The sequence below is a fragment of the Pelecanus crispus genome, chromosome Z (assembly GCF_030463565.1).
Source record: "Pelecanus crispus isolate bPelCri1 chromosome Z, bPelCri1.pri, whole genome shotgun sequence".
Lineage (NCBI taxonomy): Eukaryota > Metazoa > Chordata > Aves > Pelecaniformes > Pelecanidae > Pelecanus > Pelecanus crispus.
Window position 1 is genome coordinate 84,990,882 of NC_134676.1, and position 23,365 is coordinate 85,014,246.

Consider the following 23,365-nt stretch of genomic DNA (forward strand, 5'->3'; position numbering starts at 1 on the left):
CATTTTAATAGTTCTAGCACCCTGCTGAACAGCCAAATGATTAAAATAGTTGTGGAATTTGTACCTATGCATTAGGACTGAAAGAGTGAAATAAACTGAACTACAATTTTGGTAAGATTCATCTCAAGAAAAGTGTCCCATAATGCTCTGAATTAGGCTGATCCTTACCTTTGATACTTTCTTGTAAGAGTCCTTTCTTGAAGTAGGCTAACGCTATCCCCACAATGCCATCAAACCCAGTTAGGGGTGTTGATGTGTAAACCTCAATGGCTTTATCACACTGACCAAGGGCACTGTAAAAACAAAAACAGTCACTGGTATGAAGGATGTAGCAACAGCTGCTACGATTCAGATAAGCTGTCCTGGCAGACTGGTATCCTCTTTTCAACATCAGTTTTATGCAGACAACTGGAAAAGAGCAAGATAAGGACAAGAATGTGCATTATTCCCCACCCTTCTTCTGTTATAGCAGTTACCCTCTCCAACTATCGCTTGCATGAAGAATAATTGATAGGAAAAAGTTTTCCCCATCTGTATGACAGCTATACGTACGGATATCACAGAATCATAGAATCGTTTAGGCAGGAAAAGACCTTTAAGATCATCCACTCCAACCATTAACCTACACTACCAAGTCTACTCTAAGCCAATCAAGGGTAGACTAGACTAAACCATGTCCTGAAGTGCCACATCTACCCGGTTTTTGAACACTTCCAGGGATGGGGACTCCACCACCTCTCTGGGCAGCCTGTTCCAATTCTTGACCACCCTTTCTGTAAAGAAATTTTTCCTAATATCCAACCTAAACCTCCCCTGGCGCAGCTTAAGCCCATTTCCTCTCGTCCTATCGCTAACTACTAGGGAGAAGGGACCAACACCCACCTCACTACAACCTCCTTTCAGGCAGCTGTAGAGAGCCATAAGGTCTCCCCTCAGCCTCCTCTTCTCTAAGCTAAACAACCCCAGTTCCCTCAGCCGCTCCTCATAAGGCCTGTGCTCCAGACCCTTCACCAGCTTCGCTGCCCTTCTCTGAACACGCTCCAGCACCTCAATGTCTTTCTTGTAGTGAGGGGCCCAAAACTGGACACAGTATTCCAGGTGTGGCCTCACCAGCGCTGAGTACAGGGGCACAATCACCTCCCTGCTCCTGATGGCCACACTATTCCTGACACAAGCCAGGATGCTGTTGGCCTTCTTGGCCACCTGGGCACACTGCTGCCTCATGTTCAGCCGGCTGTCTACCAACACCCCCAGGTCCTTTTCTTAATGGTCAACACAATGGAGTGGGAGAAAATAGCAAAGGAGAAACATGAAAAAGGCAAATCACAGTATGCATGCACAGAGACAGACTAGTGCACCTACAGACAGAGATACAGCAATTCTTGCTCTAAGACCACTATGGAAGAAATTCTACAGGATTGTATTTATTTTGTATTTATTTTATTAGGATTATTCTACAGGATTGTATTTATCCGAACAAGTTATTAGTTACTGGAGCTTTGCTCTTGTGTAAGTTGCACACAGGAAGCACCATGCATAAAGCTTAGATCTGAGACTACGGGAAACTGAAGAGTTGCTTCTAAAATCTTCCCTGAAGTTAAAGAATGAATTATCACATTATTACAGCCTAGAAGTTCCAGTGTCATGTACAGAAACTTAAGAATAGATGAAGTTTCCCTAGAGAGCTGACAAAAATCTAATTAGCAGAGCTTGAGCTATCTCATATCAAGGAGAAGTTTGAAAGTCTTCATCTGTTAAGACTTGTGTCCTGCACTCACTCAGAACCAGAAGGGAATCATGAAGGGAACTTAGAATTGTGAGTAGGATTGCAGCAGAGAAGTTCATCAGCAGAAAGATCACATACATGTATACAACACCCAACCTCACATGCTTCAGGTTGTACAAGTCAATACAAATTCAAAGGGCAGGTAGAAGGGATTTCGAACAAACCCTGAAGCAGCTATTTTATTCAGACTAAGCCCACTACCTATCTCAAGTGTACAGATCAGCAAAAAACCGAATTTATTCTGGAAACCATACAACAGCTACATTGTGTAAAATATGTTAAGGCACTTAAGTATCAAGCTAAGGATAGGGGAATCACTGATATGTTATAAACTGTGAAGACATACAGCAATTCCTTGCAGTCTGATCTGTTTTTTTTTAAATACACTACCCATTTCTGGAGCACATACAAAGTTCAGTCAAACTTGTCTACAGTTAAGAATGATATTTAATAGATTATTTTTAGCAACCACCTTTCACCTTTCAGCCTTACTAATGTTTTGTGCCACTGCATTCACTACATCCAAAGCTGAAGTTAGGAGCTGGGAAAATATGACACCACCACTTACCAGAGTGATCTGCCATAGTTTTGCATTGCTATATTATATTTCTCAGTATCCTCAGAATTTTTCAGCAATGAAGTTGCCCTGAAAATAACCACAATTAAGAATAATTACCATCTGACTATAACGTGTATTTTGACAATAGTTCTCAGAGCAGAATGGACAAATGTTTTATGCAGAAGCTCTTCTATGCTAATTAAGCACAAACAAAGCTTATTTTACAGTTTTAATGCATCAGCAAACATGTTCACCAAACATGGTTTCCTTCACCACCTCCCCCTACCATCTGAAAAGAAGAGAGAAGAAAAAAACAAAACAAAGCCCAAACACCTCTATTAATTAGAATGGAGTAGAGAACAAAACTAAAAACAAGCTAACCAAAATTTCACTTAAATCCCATACAGTGAATTAGCTAAATGTCCTGCTAAGACACTCAAGCCTTGAAATGACTACTTCTCCAGTTCTGTGTTCTGCATTTCCAAATCTGATACAAGAACATCCCCACACCTCCCCTTACGGTACACTTAGCTGAACTGAGAAAGTAAGGTTTACTAAAGGAAAAGAAAAAACCCTTAAGTTTTTCAGTTGGTATATAGGAAAAGAGGTCAAGGAGCTTCTATCAGTAAACTTTTCAGTGTGTATAGTTTACCTCTCATAGGCATCTGCTGCCTGCCTTTTTAGATGCAGATACTCATTCAAATAACCAAGCATTGTGAAAGCAGATGCATCGTCTGGATTTCTTTCTGGAAAATCAGAATTGACAATGTAGGAGAACATGATCAGAAAGAGCTGTGAAAAAGCATTACAAACACATTGCTACACTGATGCTACAGTGTGTGCATATATACAAAACACTTTGCCAATTGCTTCTGTCAGTTACTCACTGGAATCATTTTGACAGGCTGCAGGCAAATAAAGAAGAAATACTAAAACCCACAACATGACATCAGGTTGACTCAAAAATGTTTAAAAGCTTATGACACAGCATTAATGCACTCAATACATTTTAAGCTTTTCAGCCTGCAGTGATTTGGGGTTTTTTGTAATGAAATAGGAAAGTATTCAGCTTGTATTGACTCTAGTAAAATACTAGTAGAATCTTATGGTTTATTTTTAATACTACAACTTTGAAATACTTATTAGTAGCTAAGGCACAGATTTGTCAGCTGTCATCTCACCTCAGACTTGTAACCTTTTTTCCCAGACTAGGAAGGATCTTGTAGGCCCCTCCTGCAGTCCATTTAGGAACAGGGATTTTGCAAAGAAATATTCTCACGTTTATCTCACTTTAAGTGCTTGCACCTTATTTTGTAGCTCTCAAAAATCAGCAACAGATTACTCATCAAGGGATTAATTTACAGTAATAGATGCAGATTTAAGAAAATCCACATTTGCCCTATCTACCTTCCAGGCCAGACATACACAAGCCTACCCCAACAGAGAGGCCACACTGGCTTGGAACCATGCCCGAGAACACGGTCCATCTCCTGCTGGAGGTTAACGCTATCATATGCTTGAGGTTATGGAGTTACACAGCACCCAGGACCAGGCTTCTGCCAAATGTCACGGTACAGGGGTAGAGGAGCTAGCATCTATCTGCACCTATGCATGCAGGCACACCCAAAAGAAGTCTGACAGCAAACACCTGATGAGAAGTGCAACAAGGCTCTAGTCCTTATTTTGATCAGTCTTTAAGACAAAATTTGCTGGAATGAGTACGAAAGCAGAACTCACGACTATTTCATCTTTGTGTAATAATAAAAATCAGTGGCCCGCTTACCCTGTTTTGATTACTTTACAGTTCAAAAGCCTCTCCCCAACCCATCCAGATCATTCTTTGCCAGAACCACTACAGGTGTATCCGTTCATTCTGACTGCATCTCTTACACTTGACAGGTTAGTGAGGCATTTAAATTACCCACCTGTATATTTGCTCAAGACCACCTGGGCTGCTGGAATAGCATTCATTTCAACAATGTTGTACAGATATAGTTCAGTGTTTCTGTTGCTTTCATCCTGCAGCGTTGAACATACCCAGTGGGCATAGCCTTTTGCTCCTTCAGTCTCAAGAAACAAACAAAAAACCCCAAAATAGGAGTCATTAAACCTGCTCAAGCAACAGTGGAATAATTAAAGATTATAATAACAATTCTGAGGTTTAAGGCAGAGTCTTGGCTAAAAATCTGCATCAGTGTTAAGCAGGAGAAGAAAACAGCAAACTGAATTATTCCACACACAATTTTAACTTGTCCTTTGGGCAAACAGAATTCTTACATTAACATATGACTTGCTGCACCACTAGAGTGATGACAGACAAAAAAAGCTATAAGAGAATGTGAAGTCCTCCACTTTCTTAGAACTCAGGGTACTGGCAATATCCTTGCTCTCTCCTAGAATAATTATAATTTCTGCCTTTGATCTCTGTCCAATTCTGTGGAACATCAAGAATCTTTTTTCACAACTTATGGAACTGATTTCTTGGACCATTGGGACTAAAGCATTTAATAAAGTAACTGCCTGCTATTCAGTGCCAGGACAGGCCAGGAACAACAACATGGAAGTCAGACAATCTCATCTGTAACGTGACTGTAACTGCTTCATCATGCAAGACATGCTTATTTTTTAAAAAATTGTATCACCTAAGTAGAGAGATTAGATACGCAGAAACTTCACGACAATAAATGTGTTATACTTACATGCATACTGAGTTCAGTGGTATGCCTGAAGAGATCCATTGTATCATAGCTGCCTACTGTCTCTGCAATAAGAGCCTACGGAGAAGCAAGAGTTGCTGCAGTCAGGTACTTTAAAAATTAGGACATTGACAAGAACCTCAGCACGCATTACGTCAGGCACACCTTAAGCACTGAACATGAAGACACCTTCTCTTCCTCATACTCTCCAAGAAACATTGGCTTGAGGACTAAAATGAACACAATGAAAGGGAGCACAAGCAGTTCCCACTCTATCAGCACTTGAAACTTAGAAGTCTTCTGCTGCTATTTTACATTCTTCAGGACAAAGACTGTACATGTTAGCACAACTTATAACAACACCTGACAGGAGCTGAATTTCGACAAGTGATGGTGCTAGTTCTTCCCTAGAATCCAGTTTCAATTAGATACTATTAGCAGGTCAGCAACATGGGATTACAAAGTGCACCTAGAGTGATCATAGAAGTATGAGTCACAAGCATTCCTACTATTCATGGATGGCCTAGATACCAGTGGGAGCACAGCCAACCCTCAGTGGTAGGGGAAGGGACCTCCCAAGACATAACTGCTTTTGTCCCAGGTACATTAGAGACGTATTCTTTCTAACAGTGATGTTAGAAGGGAGGGGCTGAGAAGACAGTTAAGCAGTGCCATATAAAGAGCTAGAGGTACAGCTGAAATAACTAGCACCTTATGAAGATGGTGCTTTGTTGACAATGCTCAGTAAAAAGCCTCAGAGGACAGTGATTGTTTTTTCAATAGCTAGTTTCTTATAGAATTCACAACATCAGCCAGAAAAACATTACATAAAGATATCTGATAAATGTAGCTTCCATTGTATTAGCACTATGGAAACAAAGAGTCCCATCCACCCTCAGGGGAAGTAGAAGCTCCCTTTACTTAAAACATTTAATTTTCAGGAACATGCTTAAGTGCCAATTATTATGATAGAGTCCAAGTCCTCTGACTAACAACTGGTTTTGGCACACAGTATTATGACTTTTTGTCATCTTACCTGCCCAATCCAACACAATAAGTAAGAAGGCTCCAGAGACTGGGCTACCTTGAAGGCTTCATGAGCTTGCTGTAGAACCAAAGACAACAGTGCTATTGTACTGTCTGGTATGGTAACAGAGCACTTTTGAGCATACGGGTATTGACATGCAGTAGTATTGGAAGAGATTTCATAGACAAAATTACATCACTACTAAATACATCTACTGTGCCATAAAGAACAATGCATTGCCTAGAGAAATAAACCAGTTTAGTCTTATCTTGTAAAGATTTTTTTTTTTTTTAAGATCAAAGTTCCCCTCCCTTCCAAGTATATTTCCTTCTTAAAACAGTTCAGCAGCTAGATTACCTCTCAGAACAATTAATATTTTAAAATCCGACTCTTGCAGGATCCAGTTTTAGAAATTTGCGTTTCCTTCATGCAAACAGTTAAACAAATACATTTTCAAAATGGTAAAACCAATTACCACCCACAAATTATCTTTTCTCTATGGATTGCTTATGCCGCAACATGGCATAAGGTGGACAAAGTCTTAGCATTAGTAGTCTTAGCAGTAAGCAGTCTGCAGTATCAAGTTATTTTTATTAAGAATAATTCGGACCATCACATTTCCAATTAAACACAATTTCTGTAATTCTGACCAGCAAATAGGACAGGATGTAGTTTTAGCTGCATGAGAACTCTGGACTTCACTTAAGATGTACTCTAATTTTTCTCCAGAGAAGCTCTGAAGGTTAGACAGAATTACAGTAAATCATGACATGCTGATGAGCAGAAAGTAGCTACCTATAGGAAACTTGAACTCAAAGTTCAGTTTATGACTTAGAGTTAAGAAGAGTTCTTGGTCAAACCTGGTGTGTATTGGTTTGATTAACTACTTCTCAGTCCTTCCAAATACTTTTCATTCCATCCAGTTGCTTGGAAAGCAACCTCACCTATTCAGAAGTTAATTTATCCCCTCCAGAACAAATATTTAATTCATTTGCATGCTTCAAGTAAGGTACAGGTGCCACTTTTATTTCATTCAAAGGAAGTACGTTTCTTCTATCTGAGAGGGATGTTCTTCACTGTTTGCCCACAATCCCGCCCCCATACACTCCCTTTAAACAAAAAAAAAAAGGAAACTATATTTAAGGATGGGAAAGAGTTACCTCAATGTTTCCAGTTGCCAGATACAAAACCCCCAAGTTGGTCCAGGCAACAACATTCTAGACAGAACAAATAAAGTTAAAACCAGTGTATTATTACTATATTCAAAAATAACACTGCATCAGGGGAAAAAAGTTTTAAATGCCCACTTGAAACAGATGGCAGCTGCCTACAGCACTTACAATTTGCTCAGCTTGAACAGATTTGATAAACGAATGTTGAGCAAGAGCATAATTCCCAATAGCTGCAGGGGGAAAAAAGAAAAAAGGAGAGCTAGATCTAACTGAATTTCATAAACACCATTAGTCAAGTTGCCTTCTAATTTAGGCTATTATGGAGCTAGGGGTTTTGCTGAAGACTTACCACTACAGGAAGCAACTACACCAAGTGCATTCCAATAAAGATGATTTTTGCTGTCAAGCCTCACAGCTTTTTTGAGACACTGGAAGAAAATCAAATGTGGATTATATCACTAGAAGAGCAAAAATTAAGACTTTATGTACTTACTTATTCAGAGATGTAGGTTTTATTGAAGACAGAGAGAGTATGCAGACAAGCACCAACACCAATTTAAATTTTAAAAAATGTAACATGATAAACAGGCAATACCTGTAAAGACTTCTCTAGCAGTTCACTAATCTCATTCATGTCAGTGCCCACTGCAGTGAGGTGCTCTGCTTGTCGATAATAATTTATTCCAAGATCACACCATATGCTAGGCAAAGGCATCAGTTTTAAAGCTCTGCCGTAACACCTACAGAAACATGAATCACAGAAGCATTATTCCAAGCCTCTCTACATGAAGAGCAGAAAGCTGAAAAAACATTCAATAGAGTGCTTAAAAACCTAAACCAAGCAAACATGCATAAATACAAACAAAACCAGACAAGAATGGAAAGCAAACAACAACTAACCCATTTTCACTCAGACAGTTATATTCACAGAATCTATCCTGGTCTAAAGGCAGTCTGTAGTGCCCACCACTTGTGAAGCCACAGATGTGCGTTAAATCAAAGTTGTGTCAGTTGCAATATGCATGTTTTTACTTAAAACAAACATCAGTCATTTTTACAGTTAATAAGACTTGCTCTAGGCAGTAGGTAACTTCACATATCATGGCTGAGATTTACTAAGCAGCTGCCTTTCCTGCCTTACACATCCTACTGCACAAAGCTCAGAGACAGTCACAGAAGAGGCTACAGAAATACTACAGATATCTTCTACCATCATCAGCTTCCAGGGCCAGAAACAAGAAACTCCCTCTTCCAATGTACTCTAGACCCTATATCTAGGGCAAGAATTAATGACATTTTTATAAGAAAGAAGTACAGACAGAAAGCTTACAGTGTTTTATCTTGGACTTTAGTAGTCCTGGGAGAATTAGTTAGCAACTACTGCAATAACTCCATTTAAAGAGGCACAATTTGTTGAATGACAGGCAGTATGTAGCCACGCTCTGGAGACAGAAACAAGAAGAGCAGGTGCTAGATGAAGTGTTGACAGCCACTATGGCTAATCCAGCAAAATTATTCTAAAATGAGCAGTGTAATTTCAAAAAAGCGTGAGACGCTATTTACCACCTCATTAATCTTTGCTCAATATGCAGGTGTCGACAGATTAGCATGTCTTTCATTTTCTAGAAATGAAATAGTCTAGAATACTTCAAACACTATAGAGTCTCAAGCTGCATAGAAGCTCTTGATAATAAAAAATGATTACCTTCCTCCCAGTCTGAGCAGTTCACTTTTCTTCAGTATCTGTTTGCCTGCATTTTTACCCAGAAGGGATCCTAGAACTTGAACATTCACTTTGGCTGGTGAAATAACATGCACACTAGTACACGTATCTCCAAGCAGTTTCCAGAGGCAAGATACATCAGGACGGTGCTTTGTAGCCCTGTAATTAATGATACAGAAAACCCGCACAACACCCATTCAGACACTTCAATACCCTTTTCTGAAAGAAAGTTCACCACTTTGAAGAGTGGCACAAACTCAAATGTAATTAATCAATGAGCTGGTTTGGTTTTTTTAAATTCAGTTTTCTTCCTATTCAAGCTATAGGTCTAAAAGGCCAAAAATAACCAAAAAAAGGAGAATCTACAAAATGACAATGTATCCCAACTTTGTTGGGACTGAATCAGTTCTGCAAATTAGCCATTATCTATCAACACGTCAGCTGACTACCCTCACTTTTGCATTTCAGAGCACTGTCATGTTACATTACAAGACATGACTCATCTGCAGAAACCTGATGGACCTTCTCCTGTAACAGCAGCTATCCCAACATTTAGGACACTAAAGCATTTTGTATGAAATGCAAAACAAAAAGATTGAGGGAGGGAAGGAACAATCTCCTCTCATCCACCATTTTTGGTAGAAATCCCCTCTTCCCAGCCCCATATATACAGGGAGACAGCTAGAGAGAACTGTGTGTCATTTCACACTTGTGTTACAATCAAATGAGTCTGTATCTTTAAACAGAAAAACCAAAATTCTGTCATTACCATTCATTTAAGCAGCTAAAGTCCAGAATGCATTATTCAAACCATTTTCAATAAGCATATTCTTACTTCTAGATTAGAAGCCTGGTCTATTCGATTTATTTTAACTGAAAATCCTCAAACACTTAACACCTATTCTCCTGCCTGTCAACCCAGAATCCTAGTGGAAATTAAATAACTGAATATTTAGTACTAACCTTGTAAAAAATTCAAGAGCCTGCTCTATGTAATCCACAGCCTTCCTATCAAGATAGTTATCAAGGGCTGATCTTCCCAGCATGAGATAGCACTCACCAAGTCCTGAAAACAAGAGAAAATATCTGCTATCAAAAAAGATACTTTTACAATATGCTTGATAAAGGAGGTAGGGTGGGAGGGCAGAAGCCTGCTCAGTGTTCTGCTTGATATAGAAACTCACACCCTGCACATGCTATGCCAAAATCAAAAGACCCACAACGCTCACAACAGAGACTTTGCTTTTAACCTACCTTGTCAAGTCTGAACTGTAACCTGACTATTATAATAAACCTAATTAAATATAAAAAACCACAGCATTTAACCTTTGGGTTTGTCCTCAAATATTAACTAAAGCCCAGCTGAGAAATCTGCTCTGCATTGGTAAGTCTTTGACAAATACACGAACTTTCAGTTCACACAAATCAAAAATCATTGCCAAAACACAAAAAGAAGAATGAATGTCAAGGTAGGCAACAGGCAAAGTCCTCTTTGAAGAAGGCTTGAAATCAACATTATTTAATCCTATTTATGTAAGAATTTACTTCATATGGAAATAAATCCATCTCTTAAAAAGGAACTGCATCTAATGCCACAATTTCTAGCATTTTGGAACCAACACGGTAACTGCTTGGTTTATACTCTTGCTGGCACCAGCAGCGATTCTGCCTGGCAGTAGCACTCCCATAAACCACGATTTAAGAGCTCTTCAGATGTTTGCAGGCTACTAGACAGGAGCTTTCATGCAGGGGATCACAGTGCTCTACATACCGCAAATCCAACCCTATCCTTCCATGCAGGAAAACCTCAATACACCAAGAACCTCTCCACAAGACCGAAGCACTACAGTGTGTAGAGGGAGAAAGAGTTAACGCTTTCAAATTCGGACATACTACCTTTCAGTGCAGGCACATAGTCTTCTGTCTTCTTTAAGATTTGTTGATAGGTAGCTATAGCATTTTCGTATTTGCCTAGAATCTGCTCAACTGCTGCAGCTCTGTAAATGCTGTATACGAGCTCTGGGTTCAGCTCGCTTGCTTTCCTGAAGGATTTTAGAGCTGTGGAATAGCTACCTCTGCTCAAGTAAGCCTCCCCTAGAGACTCCCAGCAGTTGGAATCCTTTGGATCAGCCCTGAGGGCTGCCTGCAAACTGAAGATATAAAGGTATAAATTTATTTAAATAAAAGGTGACACAAGTTAACATAAACAAATTATTTCCTCACATTGTATATTCTCAGGACACAAACGCACAATTATACAGGACTTTTAAACACAGCGTAGTAATGCTTTCATCTTCAGAGGACATTATACAAGTTTAGACATTGTACCTAATCTTGGCTCATTATTCAGTGCTATACCGTGCTTGTCTATGACAAGCCTGTCACCAGTCTTCTTAGAGCAGTATGCTGCTATGCCGAAAAGACTACGTTTTGCTAATTCTGGAACTGAAGATAGACACAGCTTGCTCAGACCCACTTCCCATTGTTTAGTACAAGCCACCCTATAATCAGCCAACTTATTTGCAAAACTTGCTAAGATCAAAGACTGTTTTATTGGGATTTATAGAAAATGGCTTAAACCAACCACTAGTTATCTTACTCTGCCACTGCTTGTGACGGCTGACCAGTTCTCAGGTAGTAAAGTCCACGATGAAGCCAGGCCCATTTTGCTGTACCAGTACTCGCTTTTTCAGTTACCTCATTCAGAATCGACAGAGCAGTGTCCTAACAAAACACCAACAATGCCAGGTTAGTAAACATAGATATGTGTAAAGAACAAAGTTCTTGTTGAAGAGGAATACTCCTAATCCAGCAAACCATTAAACTGTCTAATCTGTTAATTACTGTAATGAAGCAATGTTACAAGGGCTCTTTAAAGCTGGCAGGCTGAGTGGCAGATTAGAGGAGGAAATTACCACATCTGAAGACGTGATTATTTCTTATGTACCTGTCTGTGCAAATAGACAGTAGCTTCCTGCAGTTTTGTAGAGACTTTTGTTTTTTTTTTAAAAACTAGAGAAGGATACAAGTATTTGCAGCAAGTCAGACACTTAGACTTACTTTCCAGATATTCCAATGGAGTCTGTCAAGGTATGGGTTACACTTGCTCTGTAATTATCACACACTTTTTATACATTGCTACATAAGAAATATTTTTTAAAATGTTCTGATGACTTTGCATGCTTTTCCTGAAAGGAGCAAGGTGGAGATGGAGAAAAGAAGTGGTACAAGTTAAATATGAAAAGAAAACTAACTTTCTCTTCATGTTTCCTAGTGAAAAAATCCTTCACCTAAATCACACGTGTGACGACTACAATGTCATGCTTGGTTCCCCTTCCCTTCTCCCCACATAGATTTAATTTGGAATTGAAGCATAAAACTGAAGCAGGTCCAACTATGAAAACTGCTAAGCAATGACAGAACATCTGTTTTCAGATCTTATTCTCAAATACAGAGGAAACCTGAAGCGATTCCTCAAAGAGCAGGATTAACAGAAAAAAAAACCAGCAGTAATCCAAAGCCCTGAATGTACAATACCATGTCTCCAAGTTCCACGCTTATGTCTACAGCTGCTGTTCCAGATTCTTCATCAGTTCCATCCAGTTCAAAAGCCTTTTTATAGCAACCACGAGCTCTACTTTTGTCCCCAGCAATGTCTCTGTAGTAGTTACCTAAATAACAAAAGACACTTCCCAAGTAGCTGTCCAATTTTGCAGCCTATAAGGAAATATGAACACAATATAAGACAGCATTTTGAAGGATTATACTGATGATACAGCTGGTCCAGTGATAACTACTTGCTCAATCTCTGTTTATTAACTTACTTAAGCTCCTTCTGTGATATATCTGAGTAGTCAAACTTTATTTTAAGATTTCAGAGATTAATGGAGCTTTAAATATTCGCAGAATCTGCTACAAACCTCATGACACAAAGCATTTTGTACATGAAGAAATAACAAGCTAGTTATGCTAGGAGAAAACAATTCCTTACTACATCCCATCATTTTCATCTCCTACTCAATTTCAACCATTATGCTCATACTCTTACCTTCTTACATCACAATTAACTCTAGCCTTTTCTAAAGTTTAAGTTCCTTTTTAGATACACTTGGCAGATTTGTTTATACTTAAGAAACCCACAGCCCCCAAGCAGCAGAAAGCAGCTTTGACAATAATAATAATAATAATAATAATAATAATAATAATAATAATAATAAGCAGCTCACATAAAACGGTTTAGAACTAAAAGTATTCTTCACTTCAACTACATTCTGCAGTACACTCTGCTGTTATTGAAGTGTAAACCAGTAGGCAATGATTTGAGTTGCCAACACCTGTCATGAAGCTACATGGTGAGTTTACAATGTTTAGGATCTTATTTTGAATATTTCCAAGTTCCCAATAAAGATGTCAGACTAAATCTTTTGGATTCACATTCTTACCCATGTTCAGAGAAAAAGCCACAATCACCAAAACCCCAAAGATCAGGAAAAGTATATAAATTGTGAGGTTTTGCACACTAACTTTGTTGGACAGACACTGAAACTCTAACACCACTCATCTTTTTCCCTTCCTCACTTTTTTTCCAATTTGAATTTTGCCCTCCCCATTTTACAATGTCTTCAAAGACCTGTGCTGGTTATCTAGAGGCCTTGACTTCACAGCCCTCAAGGAGAGAAGATTGAGAGAATCACCGCTACGTTTGGCTAAATCAAAGGCCTCAAGAATTAGGTGAAAAGAAGAAAACAAAAGCAGGGAGATTCCAGGCAACTGCACAGCTCTGTGCAATGCATTTTTGCACAGCTGAACTTGGTTTACAGGCTCTGAAGGCTTGTAAATGGTAACAAGCAGAATGTTCAAGTCTGTCACTCCAGTCACCCTATTTTCCAGATTCGGTTTCTGATACAGGAAAACATTAATTCTACATGAATAGTTAAAGCTGCCTTTACCTTCAAGAACTGAGTGAGTGCTTTTCCCTTGTCTTTTTTTGTCTCATCACTCATGAACCAGTACGTGAGCCCCAGGTACTGATGATACTCTGCAGTTTCAGCCTTTTTTCCAATAGCATTTAGAAAACTAAATAAAACGAACAGAGGTCAGATCAGACAAACTCTCAAAAAGTGCAAAACACTATGTTCGACTCTCCCCCCACATTTCCCTGTTAGAGGAAAGAAAAAAACCATAAATCTACCTTCTTTCCGCCTGTTCATAGTTCTTTTGGGAATAATGGATGAAACCCTCTAGAGCATGGGACTCAGCCAGATTAGGGTGGGACAACAGAAGCTCTTGTGAGATCTGCAAAAGGATGTCATTCTTCCCTAGTTATTTCCTCTATGAAACCAAGAATTCTACTTAGCTTACAGGAATGACAATACAGCACTGACCTTGGAAGCCTGATCCATTAAACCTCTGTTTAGGTAAGCCCGACCTCTGATAGCTAGAACCACTGGATCACTGCTTGCATCCACAATCTAGAAAACCAAGTAATAGACATGACCAAGTTATTCTCTCCCCAGATTAAGAAATCCACGCATGGTGTCAAAAGCAGGCAGACTGCATAAAGTTAAAGACAAGAAAACTTTTAGACAGAATACTCTTGAGAAGCCTTAGATAGAATAATTTTAACAGAGAACAGGCAGAAGATTGCAGAGAGCAAGGACAAAGGTACAGAAGTCCCAACAGCAAAGAAGTAGTGTACGGGAAACTGTGAGGCAATAAAGTGGGGAAGCAACTTCTGCTTAAAGCTTAACTATTCAATCTTGAAGTAATAGGTTCTTGTTCATGACTAATGACAAGTGAATGAAGGACATGGGGAGTAGGATTCTAACAATAAATCAAATTAAGATGAACATCAGCCATAGAACTAGCAAGAACCCAGCAGCACTGAGCAAGACCAGACAAGGTCAAAAGTCACAGCTTCTAAAATCAAAACTGTGAGTGAAAAAGAGCTGTAGCAAAGCCTAAAAAGAGAAAGAAGGAGTGTCTGGACTACACAATAGTTGGTAGGAGTTGTCTAAACCACACAGAACGTAAAAAGGAGGCAAGGGGAGAAATAAACAGCTTGAGTTTTTAGGACCAAAAGATGAGAGCACTTCTTAAAATAAAAAAATACATACATTTTAGTCAATGAAAATACCTGCTCAAGTGCTTTAATGGCTTCTTCTGCAGCATCAGCATCAGCTATTTTAATCAAAGCCTCTGCTTTCAACTGAAGGATAAGGTTCTTCCACCGAAGACTAGGACCCTCAGGAGTTCCAAGAACCTCCAGAGCTGTTGACAAGAGAAAAGTTTCATCAAGTAAAAACAGAAAAAGGGACTACAAATAGCACCACTATTCCCATTTTTTTTAACTTGTTAATTACAATTTTTCAGTCTAATAGAGCACCACTTAATAAAACAATTTTTTGACTGCTCTCCCCCATGTTGAAGAAACTGTTCTGTAAAATTTCTATCCATTCAAGTTTAAAAGTTAAAGCAGTTTTAGAAAGGTCCTCTCAGACATGGGGAGACCGACTGCTTTCTAGCTGCTGGCCTTATAAATGTAATGCTACATTTTTCCGATCAATGACCTTTCAATAAACAAGGTGTTTCACACTTTAGTGTTTAAAGAAAAAAATATTACTGAAACCAGGGATTTAAGTCTGTGCCTGTGCAAAAGTAACTTTGTACCTTTCTACACAGTAGCGATTACTTCTCCAATACACAGTATAATCTCAGCTCACAGAATGAGGCCATGTCTGTTGAGCTTCAGCAATTCTCCAAAGGCAAGAACTTTCTGAATAACTCAATTAACTATATTTATTTTCATATATGATGAACCTTTGTCTGACTTGATACAGGCAGTAAGACAGGCCAAGCATAAAGCAATGCCTCCCCAGAATTCTCCTGCTTTCCACATATTCTTTGGACTCAAGGAAACTTTTTGCAACAACAGCATCTTTTAGCATGGCACAACAGCTTAACTTACACCTTGCACTGAGAAACAAAACTTATTTTGTTCATTCTGAGCCTGCCAGCTTCTAGTTTCATCTGTTACTAGACCTCACACAGGAAAACGAAACACTTGATCTTTGTCTTCCACATCACTTGCAATGTCACAGTGTCCTGGTTTCGGCTGGGATAGAGTTAATTTTCTTCCTAGTAGCAGGCATAGTGCTGTGGTTTGGATTTAGTAGGAGAAGAATGTTGATAACACACTGATGTTTTTAGTTGTTGCTAAGTACTGCTTATGCTAGTCAAGGACTTTTTCAGCTTCCCATGCTCTGCCAGGCGCACAAGAAACTGGGAGTGGGCACAGCCAGAATAGTTGATCCAAACTGCCCAAAGGGCTATTCCATACCATATGACATCATGCCCAGTATAGAAACTGGGGGGGGGGGGGGGTGGCCAGGGAGCAGTGATCGCTGCTCGGGAACTGTCTGGGTATCGGTCGGCGGGTGGTGAGCAATTGCATTGTGCATCACTTGCTTCATGTATCATTATTATTATTATACTGTTACTATTAGCATTACTATTTTACTTTATTTCAATTATTAAACTGTTCTTATCTCAACCCAGGAGTGTTTCTCACTCTTACTCCTCTGATTCTCTCCCCCATCCCATCGGGGCAGGGGGAGTGAGCGAGCAGCTACGTGGTGCTTAGTTGCTGGCTGGGGCTAAACCACGACACACAGATTTCAAAATCATCTCTTCTCCAGGCTGGAAAAGGACTTTACAGGCTATTACTTGTTCTCATATGCTGCATCTTCCATACATTTGATCAACCTTATTACTAGTCTATTAACTACTGCTATAATTTTCTTTTCGAGAAGGGGTGGATAGGTACCACGACTGCACAGAGATTTCACCATGTTGCTAAAGTTCTTAAATCAACTGCATGCTGGTGCTCTGTTTCACTACCCATTCCCTTCCCTGTAATTCCTAATATTTGACTTGCCTGTAAAGCATAGAAGGGGAAAGAAACAGTCCTGTTTTTTCATACAAAATGAGGACCTTCAACAAGACTGTAGGACAGCTTTGTGAGAACATTTCTTCCCACAACTAATGATTTTGCATTTAAGACTACAGAATTTTATTCGTGATTTTAACACCTAGTTACCCACTCTGGTAATCTCCTTTCAGAGTTTTGTGGTCTTTGAACAGCACCAAACTTCATAACCTCATTACTCAACATTCATAAAGCACTAGAAAAGAGGATGAGCAATACAGGTATCGGTGAAAATGCCAGGGACACCTCCTTCCAGCCTGAAAGCAGATGTTATTACTATACTGTGCTCTAGCTTTTAGCTTAATTTAAAACTGACAAAAACCAGTCAATGTCACAACTCTACTTCTTAACCCAAGGCTGCTTAGTTTCCTTAACAGTCTTGTAAGAGATCATACCAATTACCACCTGGAAATCAGAGAAGACTGTATCACATCTCCCTTAGCTATGCACTCGTAAACTACCTCAAGGAGTTCTAAAAAAATTCCTTTACAAAAGCCATACTGTCTATCCCCCAGAATAATTTTTGTACATAAATTCCCTATCTCCATTCTTTCAGTTTTAACTAATTCAACCACTGAACATATCAGACTTGTCGGTGGTTTCCCTGATCTTTCCTAGAATCCTTTCTAAAAGTTAGGGTCATGCTATCTGCCTCCAAGCATTTGGTTGCCAAGACAGTTTAAGCAAGCAATCACATAAACCCCTTAGTACTTCAGCAATTTCATTTCCATGTTCCTCAGTCAATTCCTAGGTTGGTATCTCATAGTTCTTTAATGCTAATTTTTCTTGTCTTGTTTTATAGCAACTTCTATTAATGCTGCCATCACAGAGAAGTTGTTTGATGAATCCCCTGAAAAGAAGGGTCATGGTTTAGAATTCACCCTGAGCTCTTCCTCTCTGAACACAGATGGGAAAAGAATCACCTCATTTTCATTCTTTCTGCAACAAATTTCTTTTTGACTACTCTGTTCTGTTTTCAGCATTTCTTCCGTGCAAATGTATAGGCCTTCTGAATCTGCCTCACTGGCAAGTACTTCCCCTTGCTTTTAATAATTTCCCATGACTGCATACATAGCCAGGTCTGCATACTTTCACCTCTTCAAGTCTTTCTTAAGAAGTCTTTCGTTGCATTTGTCCCTATCAGAAAAAAGTTCACTTTGGCTGCCGCTTAATTTATAACCATCAGACAACGGCTCTATTCAGATTACATGTGCATCACTAGACCATAAATACTGCCCTCATTCCCAGCTAGCATGGATGAAGAATTACACTCAGTGAGGTTTCTTAAGATGCAGTGGTACTGCACAACATTTCTGCATTTTACATTAACTTCATTAAAATCTTACCTTTTAAGTCTAAATATGAAGTCTACCAGACTAAAAATTTGTGACACCTACACTTGTCATTTCAGGCAATCATCTGCTGTTTGGTGGAGTTGGTCAAACACTAGCTGAAGCAGCACATCAGAACATGCAAAACTCCTAAATATTAACCATCAGACAGCTTTCTGGTTCTGATTAGCCAAGTGTTTTCTCTTTTCCTGAGACTAAGCAGCACAAGGTACTTTTCAGCTGTCACAAATCAAGAGGAGCAGGGGATGCCAGCACAAGCCGTGAGACTACACAAAACAAAGGACTATGACTGCTGCTAATTCAGACCTACCATGCAGAGCCCACATTGGCTGGACTACATACAGTGGCATACCCCTCCATTTGCTCTTTCAATTAGCGGGCAGTTACCTTGATTGCAGGACAGGACAGCATCCCCGTGTTTGTGAATTTTCATCTGTGCCTCTGCCAAATAATGCCATGCTGCTGGACACTGGCTAGTCTTCTGCAAACCTAATGAAAGAAGAGTTTAAAAAAGGCACTAAAAAAAGTTGCTTAGGGCTGCAAAGACACTGTAGCTGGCAGATGTTATATTGCCACATACCATCAAATACATATTATCAATCAGATAATAAGACTTGCAGATAATTTTTTATTTGAGTCTTATTTTAAACTGTTTTAGACATACAGGCCTCCATGCAGTAAGGCAAAGACTAAGAAGCACGTAAGCTTCTGTTAGGCTTAATTTTGCATATAACATCACATACACAGAAAAGAAAAAGGGGAAAAAGTGAGGAAATACACAACACTGGCTTAAGGTGCACCTCTGGTTCAAAAAGAAAAAAATCCTTCACTTTGATCAGATATTAACAGAAGCAGCCTGCAGACCACTTTATAAAGTTTTTCTTAGAAACTGGAGAAGGCCTACAGAACTTCAAGACAGCAAAAAAAATGATGGCAAGTGTTCACTGAAATTTCCTGATAAACTTGGCTAAAGATTCAGTAATAAAACTGAATTTTGAGTCTTCTGAGATACATACACATATATATATTACTACTAAATAATGCCTTGAAGCTTCAGTGCCTAAAATGCAAACACTTGGCTTACTGGGAAAGACATCATTTCCAAGCTTTAGACATTTCTGCTGATATCAAGAGCCTTGTCCTTTGCATTCTCCCGTTCATGAGCAGAGTATTACATGTAAAAGTAAAAATAAATAAATGAAATTATTTGGGAGATGTATCTTTTGTCAAAAACAGGGTGTGTGTTTTGTCAAACCCTCCAATGGCCATTTATTAAGCCAGAAGAATTTGCCTTCCATGGAAGACTTTTTCCCCTTAAGCACCTCAGATTTTTATTTCAGATTTTAGGCAAGACGTGTTATTTTACTGTGGGTAAGCTACTGCAGAATATTGTGGAATATTCCAAAATCTGATTTCAGAAACAATCTTTTTCTAAACCTGGGTGAAAGGATGCAGGATATCACAGCATAGCCTGACTGACTCTTGATTGCTTAGATCCCAAATGCATATTTACCCAGCTTTCTCAGTAAGCAGTTTTGAATTATCCATGGCCAGCACAGTGAGAGTGGAGAGTGCTAATCTCCCAGTAGTATACTTTTGAATAATTTTCAAGGAGCTTTTCCATTTCAATACAAGCAAAATAATTACAGATTAGTAAGCCAACTCTTCACCAATTCTGGCAACTGTAAAAAAAAATCCTCCGATATTTCTTTTCAGATACCCAATATAAGTGTTTACCCAATGTAAGTGTTAAAGAGGTCTTAAAATCATGTAACTTTAAAGGGAAGTCATTTTTGTTCGGGTATAGAAATGCAGTGACTAGATTAGAATAGCTGCATTATATTTTACTTTATAAATTCCACATTCCTTCATTAACTGCTGTTGCTGTATTTTCTGCTTCATCTAGGTATTTCCCCAATAAGAGTCAGACTGAAAAAAAGTTTAAACTTGATCACACTAAAATACTACAGAGCTGACTATAATAGCAATGACAGACTTCAGAGATTTTATACCTTAAGCTATATTTAAAAAAAATTCAATCTCCAGTCAGAGAAAGCATTCAGTATTCTTTTAAAATCTAGCTGGTCTTAGAACTGACAAAGTACTATGCAAGTATAAGATTCCCAAAATATCCACCATAAACTAGCTGGTGTTCAAGTGATAGAGTACTTATACCTCATATTACACAGTTACCTTCAGTAAGACTCTTAACAGCCTCCTTGTATTTCTTTTCTTGGAGGCATCTTACACCAAAACCAATGATGCCTGGACCACTGCTTGCGTCCATCTCCAAAAGCCTAGAAAAACAGTGCAAGGCTTCTTCTGACAAAGTACCTAGTTTCAGAAAAAGAAATATTTTATGGAATTTTATGGAAAAAAAATGCAGCAGGATACCTTATCTACATAAATACGACCCTTACCCTTTGAGCTCAAAGTAATGTATTTATTAACAGATTTTTTTTCCAAAGGTACTACATACTTACCACCCTCCACCCCTAAAATCAAACTAAGCAGTAATCTAAATAACCCAGTACCACCAAACACAATAAACTGTCAGTTTGAAACCTGAATTTTTAACCACTCATGTTAAATTAGTACAGGTGTACTTCCTTTATTAATAGAAACTAATTCCTTCATATGCTTTTCATGTAAGCCCAGCTGAATGCCCACATGTCAGTATCTGCCTCAAACAAATCAAAATAATTTTGTTCCAGAGTAGGCCTTGTGTACCTACAAATTTGCTGTGGTGAGCTTGCTGAAACTGTCTCACTGTCAAACCACGTAATTTGATGTCTTGGCTTAATTTTAACTGATGCCACTAACCTTTTACACTTATGTTTAGCTGTGATTGCAGACTTGGCAGTTCTTGCTTAAAGCAACTGTTGTGACTTGCATCAACAGTCTCTGAACTACTGTTTTCTTTAAAAAAATTATGGACTCAGTTGACATAAAGATTGACTTTGATTTGCATTTTAGAAAGGTGACTAATAATGCATCTGAGTTACAAGCCCGCAAGTTTGGGGCATGAAGGACTATGACACCTTTGGAATGCCTCAGATATAAATAGCCTTACTAAAACCTAAGCATCATCTTCTTCATACCAGGACGGCTGTGGGATGGTGAGATGTTGTTAGAGCATTGGTATATAAGAACTGTGCCAGCCAGATGCTCCTTTTCCTTTGGAAATTAGTTTCTGCATGTTTCTCCAAACTGTAAAGCATTCTCAAGTGGAAATGAGAGTCTGGGCCTCATTTGTCTTCAACCTTTCAAATCAAAGTGAAAAACTCTCTCTTGTTTTATGTTGCTACAGTATTCCATGAAGCCTACCTTCAAAACTGGAAAAGGCATTCTTCTACCTAAGCTGAAAGTTATTTCTCTTTATATAAACCAGAGGGGTTTTCTTCCTGATTTTCTTTCCTTGTTTTAAAAAGAAATAAAATCACCTTCTGATGCCTTAAATGATAAAATGAAAGACCAAAATTTGGTAATCTTTGAAAATGCTGAGAAAGTGTCCAACAGTACCACAATAATGTTTAGTGAACTACTGAAAATAGCAGTTGTATACCTTCAGATCGCTGCAGTACTGAACGTACCGTGTTTGGGTTTTTTTTCCTCAGAGATTCTCCTTTTCTACTTTGGACATGTATCTAGACAGATCTGTTTATTCCCTATTCACCAGGCATTCTTTTGAAGAAAGTTTCACAAATATGTTTGTTTTTTTCACCAAGAGAGATTTTCTCTGTCAAGAATAGCCTAAGTGTAGCCCATCCTCAGCCTTAGTGCACTGGTTAACTTTCTCCATTCCCTCTTCTAGGCTTAAGAAGCTAACCTTCATTTATCTGGAGAGGCTGCTTTTGAGTTGTGTAAAACATTCTTTCTTTGTGACTTTGTACATTGCCAGAGTTGGACTTAACTTGCAGAAGATTTTAGCCAATTTACAGTCACCACTCAGTTACAGAGCTAGGAAATAGCAAGGCATAGGACCAAACGCTTTTCATTTCCAAACAAGCAGAAATATAACATAAAAGTAAATAGGGTACTTGTATTGGGTTGTGAAGGGTAAAAACTTGTAAAGAGACTGTCACAAAACTAACTATAAAAGAAGTCTTTTAAACCCCCAAAATTTCCAACTCCATCCTACTCACCTGATTGAATAAAGTGTAAGCAAAGTACTTCTAAAGGATAACTCACAGTAGGATACAAAGCCATCATATCATTACAGGCCTTTTCCAACCTAGCTGTTTCATGAGGAAACTTGAAAGGAAAAAACCAAATAGTTATTTATGTGAATTATCAGGTGTGGAATATTACATCTATTCACTGATGAAGACAGATTAACATAACCTTACTTTTGACAAGCACTGAATAAAGTCCTTGTAGAGATTTTGGTGATCTTCACCAGGAACAGTGTCAGCAGAGTTCACCGCATGTTCAAATGCAGTCAAAAGCTGAAATAAGAAATAATTAGGAGTGCAACAAGCAATGACAGTAGGAAAATGTCATCTTCATTGAACAGAATATTTCAGTTGGAAGGGACCTACAGCAACCATCTAGTCCAACTGCCTGACCATTTCAGGGCTGGCCAAAAGATAAAGCCTGTTATTAAGGGCATTGTCTAAATGCCTCTTAAACACTGACAAGCTTGGGGCATTGACCACCTCTGCAGGAAGCCTGTCCCAGGGTTTGACCACCCTCTCGGTAAAGAAATCCATCCTAATGTCCAGTCTGAACCTCCCCTGATGCAGCTGTGAACCATTCCCACATGTCCTGTCCCTGAATACCAGGGAGAAGAGCTCAGTACCTCCCTCTCCACATCCCCTCCTCAGTAAGCTGCAGAGTGCAATGAGGTCGCCCCTCAGCCTCCTTTTCTCCAAACTAGACAAGCCCAAAGTCCTGAGCTGCTCCTCATAGGACATTCCTTCCAGCCCTTCCACAGTTAAGTGGATAGTTACATGTTATTATATGGATCCTACTCATTAAGTTTACGCTAGTACTGTGAACAGAGAAAGTCACAAAGGAAGTTCCTTACTATAAAGTAGTACTCAAATAGGATCCAAACCATG

General features: G+C 38.9%; 1 protein-coding gene across 3 annotated transcripts in view; it reads right to left on the bottom strand.

The window, feature by feature from the left end:
• SKIC3 (SKI3 subunit of superkiller complex) overlaps positions 1–23,365 on the bottom strand; it is a 49,608-nt gene that overhangs the window by 19,394 nt on the left and 6,849 nt on the right. For all 3 annotated transcript variants that reach the window (XM_075725801.1, XM_075725800.1, XM_075725803.1), the window contains exons 8-30: positions 22,652–22,750; positions 22,448–22,556; positions 20,496–20,636; positions 18,690–18,791; positions 15,100–15,233; positions 14,348–14,434; positions 14,155–14,258; positions 13,913–14,039; positions 12,501–12,680; positions 11,563–11,687; positions 10,860–11,113; positions 9,927–10,029; positions 8,946–9,122; positions 7,836–7,980; positions 7,590–7,668; positions 7,409–7,470; positions 7,229–7,285; positions 6,078–6,146; positions 5,045–5,119; positions 4,271–4,412; positions 2,998–3,091; positions 2,355–2,432; positions 169–293 (exon numbers count right to left, since the gene is read on the bottom strand). In XM_075725801.1, the coding sequence (XP_075581916.1) occupies positions 169–293; positions 2,355–2,432; positions 2,998–3,091; positions 4,271–4,412; positions 5,045–5,119; positions 6,078–6,146; positions 7,229–7,285; positions 7,409–7,470; positions 7,590–7,668; positions 7,836–7,980; positions 8,946–9,122; positions 9,927–10,029; positions 10,860–11,113; positions 11,563–11,687; positions 12,501–12,680; positions 13,913–14,039; positions 14,155–14,258; positions 14,348–14,434; positions 15,100–15,233; positions 18,690–18,791; positions 20,496–20,636; positions 22,448–22,556; positions 22,652–22,750 (2,668 nt within the window). The remainder of the gene's footprint in view (positions 1–168; positions 294–2,354; positions 2,433–2,997; positions 3,092–4,270; positions 4,413–5,044; positions 5,120–6,077; positions 6,147–7,228; positions 7,286–7,408; positions 7,471–7,589; positions 7,669–7,835; positions 7,981–8,945; positions 9,123–9,926; positions 10,030–10,859; positions 11,114–11,562; positions 11,688–12,500; positions 12,681–13,912; positions 14,040–14,154; positions 14,259–14,347; positions 14,435–15,099; positions 15,234–18,689; positions 18,792–20,495; positions 20,637–22,447; positions 22,557–22,651; positions 22,751–23,365) is intronic.